This window comes from Bos indicus x Bos taurus, chromosome 15, assembly GCF_003369695.1.
Source record: "Bos indicus x Bos taurus breed Angus x Brahman F1 hybrid chromosome 15, Bos_hybrid_MaternalHap_v2.0, whole genome shotgun sequence".
In the NCBI taxonomy this organism is placed as follows: Eukaryota; Metazoa; Chordata; class Mammalia; order Artiodactyla; family Bovidae; genus Bos; species Bos indicus x Bos taurus.
In genome coordinates, this window is record NC_040090.1 from 5,565,871 (window position 1) to 5,577,911 (window position 12,041).

The 12,041-nt window shown below is 40.3% G+C and overlaps 1 protein-coding gene across 1 annotated transcript; it reads right to left on the minus strand.

The window, feature by feature from the left end:
- Positions 1 to 10,435: 10,435 nt before the first annotated feature.
- Positions 10,436 to 11,362, minus strand: LOC113906059 (olfactory receptor 140-like). Its single transcript, XM_027564069.1, has one exon. The coding sequence runs from the start codon at positions 11,360 to 11,362 to the stop codon at positions 10,436 to 10,438; it is 927 nt and encodes a 308-aa protein (XP_027419870.1).
- Between the last annotated feature and the right edge of the window lie 679 nt (positions 11,363 to 12,041).

Sequence of the window (12,041 nt, forward strand, 5' to 3'; positions counted from 1 at the left end):
GATCTTCTATGACTTATCCCTGCCTTTAGGAAATCCTGTTGTCTCTACTTCCAAATGTATCACAAATTTGATCATCCATGCTGCAGCTCCTTCCTAGCACTGGAGCAGCCTCCTGCCATGGATGTCTGCATCTCTTATGGCCTCTGACAATTTGTTATCCTACAGCAGACCATAGGATTCTCTTTCATCTTGTCCTGTATACACCTTCCTCCACTGCTCAAAACGCCCAGAGTGAATTCCAATCATGTACCCATGGTTCAGAGGAAAACAATAGAATAGGAAAGACTAGAGATCTCCTCAAGAAAATTAGAGATAACAAGGGAATACGTCATGCAAAGATGGGCTTGATAAAGGACAGAAATGGCATGGACCTAACAGAAGCAGAAGATATTAAGAAGAGGTGGCAAGAATACAGAGAAGGACTGAACAAAAAAGAACTTCACAACCCAGATAATCACGATAGTGTGGTAAGTCACCTAGAGCCAGACATCCTGGAATGTGAAGTCAAGTGGGCCTTAGGAAGCATCACTACAAACAAAGCAAGTGGAGGTGATGGAATTCCAGTGGAGCTATTTCAAATCATGAAAGATGATGCTGTGAAAATGCTGCACTCAATATGCCAGCAAATTTGGAAAACTCAGCAGTGGCCACAGGACTGGAGAAGGCCAGTTTTCATTCCAATCCCAAAGAAAGGCAATGCCAAAGAATGCTCAAACTACCACACAATTGCACTCATCTCACACACTAGTAAAGTAATGCTCAAAATTCTCCAAGCCAGGCTTCAGCAATACGTGAACCGTGAACTACCAGACCTTCAAGCTGGTTTTAGAAAAGGCAGAGGATTCAGATAAAAAATTGCCAACATCCACTGGATCATCACAAAAGCAAGAGAGCTCCAGAAAAACATCTATTTCTGCTTTATTGACTATGCCAAAGCCTGTGACTGTGTGGATCATAATAAACTATGGAAAATTCTGAAAGAGATGGGAATACCAGACTACCTGACCTGCCTCTTGAGAAATCTGTATGCAGGTCAGGAAGCAACAGTTAGAACTGGACATAGAACAACAGACTGGTGCCAAATATGAAACGGAGTACACTGAGGCTATATATTGTCACCCAGGTTATTCAGCTTATATGACAAGTATATCATGAGAAAGGCTGGACTGGAAGAAGCACAAGCTGGAATCAAGATTGCCAGGAGAAACATCAATAACCTCAGATATGCAGATGACACCACCCTTATGGCAGACAGTGAAGAAGAACTAAAAAGCCTCTTGATGAAAATGAAAGTGGAGAGTGAAAAAGTTGGCTTAAAGCTCAACATTCAGAAAATCAAGATCATGGCATCCAGTCCCATCACTGCATGGCAAATAGATTGGGAAAAAGTGGCTGATTTTATTTTGGGGGGCTCCAAAATCACTGCAGATGGTGATTGCAGCCATGAAATTAAAAGACGTTCACTCCTTGGAAGGAAAGTTATGACCAACTTGATAGCATATTCAAAAGCAGAGACCTTACTTTGCCAACAAAGGTCCATCTAGTCAAGGCTATGGTTTTTCCAGTTGTCATGTATGGATTTGAGAGTTGGACTATAAAGAAAACTGAGTGCCAAAGAATTGATGCTTTTGAACTGTGGTGCTGGAGAAGACTCTTGAGAGTCCCTTGGACTGCAAAGAGATCCAACCAGTCTATCCTAAAGCACATCAGTCCTGAGTGTTCATTGGAAGGATTGATGTTGAGGCTGAAACTCCAATATTTTGGCCACCTGATGTGAAGAGCTGACTCATTTGAAAAGACCCTGATGCTGGAAAAGATTGAGGGCAGGAGAGAGAAGGCAACAGAGGATGACATGGTTGGATGGCATCATTGACTCAATGGACATGAGTTTAAGTAAACTCTGGGAGTTGGTCATGGACAGGGGAGCCTGGTGTGCTGGGGTCCATGGGGTTGCAAAGAGTAAGACACAATTGAGTGACTCAACTGAACTGAACCCACAGTTTAATGTATCACATGTGACATTTACAATAACAGAAATTAGAAGTCCCCATTGGTTATATGAGGAAACTAAGGATCAGAACATTTCATTAATTTCCCCAAGATCATATATTTTAAAGTAATAAAACTAGAATTGGAATCTAAGTGAGACTTCTTTCAAAATAATTTAATATCTTTCATAATACAGAAAGTACACAATTGTGAAATCTATTTACTGTCAGCCTTACCTTGTGGAGCCTAGTTCACAATTTGAAAGAAGAATTTTTAAATTATTCATGAGGTCCTGGAATTTTTCTTTCATCCAGGATGACAACAGGGGTGAAAGGCTGAACTATTACTTGAATGAATTTTTTTTTCATTCCACTGTTGTCCATTTTCTCCAATAGTTTGAGTTTTTAAAGAAAAGTAAAAGCACAAGAGAAGGTGTGAAGAAAATTTCTTAAAAATGTGCATCATTTATGACATCACAAAGGTGCGATACTTGAGATCAATCAAGCTAATTTCCATAGTCAGTGTAAGTGTATCAAACTATGACTAGAAGGTCACTGTCCTGGACTGTCTTAAATCACACTGAGAATCCTTAGGACCTTCACCTGGATATTTCTCCTTTTCCTGCACAGTAAATGCTGAAGCACTTTAATTTTGTGTCAAGCCCCTATCTCTCTACTTATTTTCAACCCTTATAGGCAACATCCAATTTTGGACATCTGTAACTAAATAACAATTTAATATATATAAAAATAAATTTTAAAGTTTCCACAATATAAAAGGAGTTCCCTGTCTCATTAAATGGTACACACTTTCCATGTAATTTCTCAGACAAAAAACTTTCTTCTCTGCTTTATTGCTCTAATTTTTTTTTTAATTGACACACTTGATAAATTCTGTTGTCTTTACTTTCAAAATATAACAAGTTTTATTTCCTTCCTGGCCAACTGCAGTAGCTTCCTGCTGTGTCTTTCCACTTTTATTCTTGCCACGAACAACTTGTTGTCCTAAAGTGGCTTGTATTATTGTTTTGGAATCTTGTTCTGATTATCTTACTCCACTTCTTAAAACTCCTGTAGGTATTCCAACCATGCACTCATGGTTTAATATGTCACACTTAAATTCTGCAGTAAGTACTATAATCCTCATTTCATAGTTGAGGAAACTAAGGCTTAAAACATCTAATTAATTATCCCAAAATCACATATTTTTCAATGGTAAAACCAGAATTAAATCTAAGCTTGACTTATTTCAAAGGAACTTAATTTCTTACTTAAAAGGTCACACGATTGTGAAGCCAGGTTCCCACTCTTCACTGTCAGTCTTACCTTGTGAAGTTTTGGTCACAGTCTGAAGGAAGATTTTTTAAGTTACTCATAAAAACCTACAATTCTTTATCCATTCAGTATGACAATAAAGACAAAAGGATGCAGTATTACTCCAGGATATATTTTATTTCATTCAGCTGTCTGTTTTCTTCATGAAGTTTTCTGGTTATTCAGAAAATTGTTTTAATTGCTCTACAGATTATTTAAAAGAAATTTCATGGAGCACACACGTAGACACACATATGCACAAAAAGAAGCATTTACCACTTTAGGACAACTGATCAAAATTATAAACAAATCCTATGTTGACCTAGGAAGATAACGTCCATCATTTCCCAAGAAAATGTGTCCCTAGTCATTTCTTTTCCTGCCAACTTCAAAATAGAAAAACATCTTTAAGTTGTTTAGTCCCTCTCATTATATCACGGTGTAGAGGTGGAGTAGTCAGCTTGAGATTTTGAGAGACATTCCTGCACTGTTTTTCTGTTTTTAATGCAATGTTTTCAGCCTAAACAAAGGACCACCTAAACTTTTTGTATCAGTTCTTAAAATAATCTCACTTCTTTTCCCCAAAATGGGAAAAGGTCACTGGACATTTTCTCCCTTCTAACCATATTTATCATTGAATTTTGGAGCTGTACTGTGTCCAGGACTAATTCTTTCTTAATTAAATTCACTAGGATTCTCCACAAAAGTACATCTGTATGTAAAGATACTATTGGGTCAGATCACATAATTAGGATCTGAAAGTGTTACATGGAGGAAAAAATTGCTTTAGAACCCTCATGGTGTTATTATGAGTCAAATATCAGCTCAATCATTTTGTTCCAGTTAGACTAACTAGACACACAATTCCCAACTTGCAACAGTAATTTTTCTTTCCTTTTCAGTTCAGTTCAGTTCAGTCACTCAGTCGTGTCCGACTCTGCAACCCCATGAGTCACAGCTCGCCAGGCCTCCCTGTCCATCACCAACTCCCAGAGTTCACTCACACTCACGTCCATCGAGTCAGTGATGCCATCCAGCCATCTCATCCTCTGTCGTCCCCTTCTCCTCCTGCCCCCAATCCCTCCCAGCATCAGAGTCTTTTCCAATGAGTCAACTCTTCGCGTGAGGTGGCCAAAGTACTGGAGTTTCAGCTTTAGAATCATTCCACTAATCTCACACGCTAGTAAAATAATGCTCAAAATTCTCCAAGCCAGACTTCAGCAGTACATGAACTGTGAACTTCCAGATGGTTAAGCTGGTTTAGAAAAGGCAGAGGAACCAGAGATCAAAGTGCCAACATCTGCTGAATCATCAAAAAAGCAAGACAGTTCCAGAAAATGTCTGTTTCTACATTATTGACTATGCCAAAGCCTTTGACTGTGTGGATCACAATAAACTGTGGAAAATTCCAAAAGAGATGGGAATACCAGACTACCTGACCTGTCTCTTGAGAAATCTGTATGCAGGTCAGGAAGCAATAGTTCGAACTGGACATGGAAAACAAACTGGTTCCAAATAGGAAAAGTAGTACGTCAAGGCTGTATATTGTCACCCTGCTTATTGAATTTATATACAGAGTACATCATGAGAAATGCTGTGCTGGAAGAAGCACAAGTTGGAATCAAGATTGCTGGGAGAAATACCAATAACCTCAGATATGTAGATGACACCACCCTTATGGCAGAAAGTGAAGAGGAACTAAAAAGCCACTTGATGAAGGTGAAAGAGGAGAGTGAAAAGTTGGCTTAAAACTCAACATTCAGAAAATGAAAATCATGGCATCTGGCCCCATCACTTCATGGGAAATAGATGGGGAAACAGTGGAAACAGTGTCAGGCTTCATTTTTGGGGGCTCCAAAATTACTGCTGATGGTGACTGCAGCCATGAAATTAAAAGACGCTTACTCCTTGGAGGGAAAGTTATTACCAACCTAGATAGCATATTCAAAAGCAGAGACATTACTTTGCCAACAAAAGTCCGTCTAGTCAAGGCTATGGTTTTTCCAGTAGTCATGTATGGATGTGAGAGTTGGACTGTGAAGAAAGCTGAGCGCCGAAGAATTGATGCTTTTGAACTGTGGTGTTGAAGAAGACTCTTGAGAGTCCCTTGGACTGCAAGGAGATCCAACCAGTCCAATCTAAAGGAGATGAGCCCTGGGGTTTCTTTGGAAGGAATGATGCTAAAGCTGAAACTCCAGTACTTTGGCCACCTCATGCGAAGAGTTGACTCATTGGAAAACACTCTGATGCTGGGAGGGGTTGGGGGCAGGAGAAGAAGGGGACGACAGAGGATGAGATGGCTGGATTGCATCACTGACTCGATGGACGTGAGTGTGAGTGAACTCCGAGATGGCTGGATGGCATCACTGACTCGATGGACGTGAGTGTGAGTGAACTCCGGGAGTTGGTGATGGACAGGGAGGCCTGGCGTGCTGCAATTCCTGGGGTTACAAAGAATTGGACACAACTGAACTGAACTGAACTGAAGTTAATCTTTTCCTTTATCCAATCAATTAAAACAACGTATCAGTGCTAAGTCATTCCAGTCATGTCCAGGTCTTTGTGACCCTGTGGACTGTAGCTACCAGGCTCCTCTGTCCTTGGGATTCTCCAGCAAGAATAATAGAGTGGGTTGTTATGTTCTGCAGGGAATCTTTCTGACTCAAGGATCACACTTGTGTCTCTTGTCTCCTGCATTGGCAGGTAGGCTCTTTACCACTAGCCCCAACAGGGAAGCCCAAATCGTGACTATAATGTACCAGTTTATGTCCAATATGGCACATTCATTGTGATGACCAAGTTCAAAAAAGACTAGTTCCCTGTCCCCAGTGATATAGCCTATAAAGATGCTTCAAAAATTTCCAGTCTAATGGAAAAACAGCTATTATAAAAATATTGGCAAAATACTAAGAGTTACAAGGTAGGAATATATCCATCAAACAGAAATCAGAGAATTTCGTTCAGATTTAAAGAAATAGTGATGGAACAAATAAAGATGGAAAGGGAATTATATGGAAATGTGTACCATTATGCAGTCACAAAGGCAAAATTATTGAAGCACAAAGGAATTGACACATCAAGCGTGAATAGATCAAACTGTGAACAGAAGATCATTGGCTTGGATCCTACAAGAAATCACTGAGATATCTTTCAGTGGCTCTTTACTTGGATGTTCCCATTTCCTGACCTACGAATGCTGATGTTATCAGATGCTATGTCTCTAGCTCTGACATCTACCCTTATTTTCAAATTTTTGCATGCCATGTCTCCAATTTTGGACATCTGCATTTGAATATCAATTTAGTATATATAATACATAATTTACAATTTCCACAATGTAAAAGTGTACCCTATCTTGTTAAGTGGTACCCACTTCAATGCCATTGCTCAGACAATAAATCTCACAGTGTTCTTCACTCCCTTATTGATTTCCTATGACTCACTCATGCCTTTGGCAAATCGAGTTGTCTCTACTTTCAGAATGTATCCCTGATTTGGTCATTCCTGCCCCAGCTCCATCCTGGCCTCTGCAGCAGCCTCCTGAGAGTTAGGTCTACCTTTGTTCCGGCTTCTAACAGTTTGTTATCCTGAAGCAGCCGAAACTATTGATTCTCTTTCAATCTTGTTCTGTTTGTATCTTTCCTGTGCTACAGTTGAATGTATCACTTTCAACATTTACTCTAATAAGACAGAAATCTCCATTTTTTACTGAGGCTTACTCCATCTCATTAATTTCCCAAAAGTCAAATATGTTAAATGATAAAACCAGAATTGGAATCAAAGCTTTATTTATTTCAAAATAATTTAATGTTTTACATAATAAAGTTGCACAGTTACAAAGCCAGATTCCCAATATTAGGTGTTTTTGTCACCATTTGGAGACTTGATGTGATGTGATGTGGAGGCTTCTGTGTGACTGAAGACTTAAGTTACTCTGAATTCATCTTTCACCCATGATGACAAGATAGTGTGACAGACTGCATTATTATTTGTAGAAATATTTTATTTCATTTAACTGTGTCTCCATTTTCTCCATGGAGTCTCTGATTATTCAGAAAACTGTTATCATTTACACTGTAGATTATTCCCCAGGGAAATTTATTTTAGTAACTGCTTCTCCTACTCACTCCAAAATAGAAAATACCATTCAGTTGCTTAGTTCTTCTCATTCTGTCATGTTGGTGCGGCCAGACTAGATGACTTGAAATTCTGGGAGACATTATTGTTTTATTTTCTTTCTTTTATGCATTGCTTTAAGGCTAATGAAGGACCTCCCCCAAATTTTATAACATTTCTTAAAAGGGTATCATCTTTTTGCCCCAATAGAGATGAATATCACTGTACATTTTATCCATTTCTAACTACATATATCATTAAATCTTAGAACTAGAATTTGTCCAAAACTGAATCTTGCTTAATTAAGTACACCGGGCTTTTACCAGTAAATTTAAAAAATTACACTGTTCAGTCACTCAGTCGTGTCCGATTCTTTGTGACCTGTGCATGCAATGTCTCCCTCAATAATCTCCAGCTTCAGTTCAGTCCAGTTCAGTCTCTCATTCATGTCCAACTCTTTGTGATCCCATGGACTGCAGCTTGCCAGGCTTCCCTGTCCTTCACTGTCTCCCAGAACTTGCTCAGACTCATGTCCGTTGAGTCCATGATGGAATCCAACCAACTCATCCTCTGTGTAGAAACACTGCTAAACCATATCACTGATTAAGGTCTGTAAGTTCTGATGGGATGGTTGGATGGCATCACCGACTCGATGGACATGATTTTGAGCAGGCTCTGGGAGTTGGTGCTGGACAGGGAAGCCTGGCGTACTGCAGTCCATGGGGTCACAAAGAGTTGAACACGACTAAGCGACTGAACTGAACTGAAGATGTGACAGTGATAGAGGAAAACATATTTTATAACTATTTTCAGACTATTTACAGTTAAGAACAAAGTACCAGACCAGTTGTTTTGCTTCAACAAAGATGAATTTATCATGTATTTTTCTACTTGTCATTGCAAGTTTTTCTCCCTTTTTATTTAGTATTCAATATACTCTGCCTTGATGTTCAGTCTATATATACAAATTTACCATCAATTCAGATACAGTATTTAAATATTTATCCAAGTATTAAATTTGATAGTACTACGTATTTTAATACACAGAATATGCTATGGCTGAGGACACTGTAATTAATAAAACAGGGTAATATCATATGAAAGTTTCTTCTTGCATGAGTATTATATTCATATAATAGATTTCACAACAGAGATAGTGACAATTTAATAAAGTAGTTATAGTCTTATTCAGTCCCTTCGTGGATCACAGCCTTGTCTTGACAAAGCAGTTTGCACAACTCAATGAAGCTATAAGCGAGCTATAAGCCATGCCATGCAGGGCCACCCAAGATGGATGGATCATAGTGAAGAGTTCTGACAAAATGGGGTCCACTGGAGGAAGAAATGGCAACCTACCAGGTGAACCCCATGAATGGTATGAAAAGGCAAAAAGATATGACAGTAGAAGATGAGCCCCCCAGTCAGAAGGTATCCAATATGCTACCGGGGAAGCACAGAGGGCAATTACTAACAGCTTCAGGAAGAACGAAGCAGCTGGGCCAAAGCAAAAATGATACTCAATTGTGGATGCATCCGGTGGTAAAAGTACAGTCCGATGCTGTAAGGAAAAATATCGCATAGAAACCTGGAGTGTTATGTCCATGGTTCATGGTTAATTGGATGTGGTCAAGCAGGAGATGGCAAGATTGAACATAGACATCTTAGGAAACAATGAACTAAAAGGGACTTGAATTTAATTAAGATGACAATTATGTCTACTACTGTGGACAAGAATCCTTAGAATAAATGGAGTAGCCCTCAGAGTTAGAAAAAAGAGTAAGAAATGCAGTGTTTGGGCAATCTCTAAAACAACAGAATCATCTCAGTTTGCTTCCAAGGCAAACCATTTAGCATCAGTGTAGTGCAAGTTGGTGTCCCAACTACTGAAGCTGAAGAAGGTGAAGTTGATTGGTTCTGTGAGGACCTATAAGACCTTCTAGGTCTAATATCAAAAAAAAGATATCCTTTTTATCATAGGGGATGGGAATGCAAAAGTAGAAAGTCAGGAGATATTCAGAATAACAGGCAAGTTTGGTCTTGGAGTATAAAATGAAAAAGGGCAAAGGCTAACAGAGTTTTGTCAAGAAAATACACTGACCAAAGCAAACACCCTTTTAAATGACCCAAGAGATGACTCTAAATATGGACATCACCATATGGTCAATATCACAATCAGATTGATTCATTGCAGAATTTGACTGCAGCCATGAAATTAAAAGACAACTGGTCCCTGGAAGGAAAGCTATGACATACCTACAGCATATTAAAAAACATAGATGTCACTTTGCAAGCAAATGTCCATATGGCCAAAGCTATGGAGTTTCCAGTACTCATGTATGGATGTGAGGGTAAAGAAGGCTGCGTGCTGAAGAATTAGTGCTTTTGAACTGTGGTGTTGGAGAAGACTCCTGAGAGTCCCTTGGACTGCATGGAGATGAAAGAAATCATTCATACAGGAAATCAACCCTAACTATTAACTGGAAGAACTGATGCTGTAGCTGAAGCTCCAGTACTTTGGCAATCTGATAGAAAGGATCAACTCATTGGAAAAGACCTTGATGATAGGAAAGATTGAAGGCAAAAGGAGAAAAGAGGCAGCAGAAGATAAGATGGTGAGATTACATCACTGACTCAATGGACATGAATCTGAGAAAATCCAGGAGATAGTGGAGGAAAGAGGAGCCTGGCATGCTACCGTCCATGAGATGGCAAAGACCAGACTCAACTTAGTGACTGAACAACAAAAACAACATGGACTTTCCTGGTGGCTCAACAGTAAAGAATCTGCCTGCCAATGCAGAAGATGCTAGTTTGATCCCAAGGGTTGCACAGATCCTCTGTTGAAGGAAATGGCAAGCCTCTCCAGTATTCTTGCCTGAGAAATCCCTCGGACAGAGGAGTCTGGCTGGTGACAGTCTATGGGGCTGCAAAGAGTCTGACATGACTTAGCAACTGTGTACTCACACTTAATCATCCCTATGTATATAAATCATCACTTTATTGGCATTCTGAACAACCTAAACTACTCTTCTCTTCAACAGATTCCTCATGGCTTTTTTCACCTCCACGTTTCTCACTGTGTAAATGATAGGATTCAACATGGGAGTGAGGATTGCAGAGAACATAGTCACCCACTTGTCCACAGGGTAAGTGGCCACAGGGCGTGTGTAGGTGAACACACAAGGCAGAAAAAAGAGCACCACTACTGTAAAGTGGGCGCCGCATATAGAGAGAGCTCTGCGTCGTCCTTCAGAGCCGTGGGATCTCAGGGAGCTCAGGATGACTATGTAGGAAATGAGCAGCATGGAAAAAATGAGCAAGCACATGCCCCCACTGTTGGCTGCCACCACCATTCCAGGTATGTAGGTGTTACTGCAGGCAAGTTCCAACAGGGAGAAGAAATCACACGTGAAGTGGTCAATGACATTGGGACCACAGAAGGTCAAGTCCATCAAGAAAAGAACCTGCACAGTGGCATGCAGGATCCCCCCTATCCAGGCCACCACCACCAGGAGCCGGCAGAGCCCCTGGCGCATGATGGTCGTGTAGTGCAGAGGCTTGCAGATGGCCACATAGCGGTCATAGGCCATGACAGTGAGGACGATGACCTCTGATGCTGCCAGAAAGTGTTCTAAAAAGACCTGAGTCAAGCATCCTCGCCAGGAGATGATTCCTCTTTGATGCAGTAGGTCAACAATCAATTTGGGGGTGGTAACAGATGTGAAGGAGGCATCTAAGAAGGCCAAGTATGTGAGAAGGAAGTACATGGGAGCAGAAAGCGTGGGGCTGAGGGCGATGGTAATGACAATGAGCAGGTTGGCCAGCACAGTGAAGAGGAAAATGAACAGAAAGGCAATGAAGAGTATTTTCTGCACGTGTGGATTCTGTGTGAGTCCCAAGAGGACAAATTCTGTCACATTGCTAGGAAGCCTGAGGACATCCATTCAGTAAGCAACAGCTTCCCGGGATAAAGAATGATACTCATTAATCAGAAAGCCTTGTGATCTGAATTTCTTAGAACAAAATAGTCACTGTGCCCTTGGAACCTTTACCCTGTACTCGTTTCAAGTCTTTCTTATTTTCACCATGGTATTTTGCATCTCTTCAGACATGTAGTACCTGTCACCTGTAAAACATCAGTTGGGCCACATTTGATGTGTAATTTGTCAGGAAAACACTGTCTGCATGAGACATGTGGAGGCTGTCTACATGAGATTTGGATTCTCCTACTGGTTTCAACTCCACTGGACTGAGTCACCTCAGTGGCCCATGCTTCCCAAGCCCTACTCTGTGTCTGTGAGGTAACAAATTGCAATTTTCAGAGGTATCTTGAAAGCTAAGAAGTGCTATACACAGGCAAGAGTTATTCCCTCTTCCATGAGAATTTATATTCCAACCCTCAGGTCAAACTGTGGAAAGAAAAAAATATGATCAAGAAATATCTATCACATGGAGGGAATTTAGTGAGGTGTGTATAAGTCCTTGGAGATGCATGCACCCTTGTACCTACCAGGACAGATAAGCTATTCCTCACTTCCCAGAGTGCCTGGCATGTCTGCAGTGCCTGAAACCTAATGGGTGATGAGTAAAGGCTGGTATTGAATGGCCATTCTCTAAGGGTAA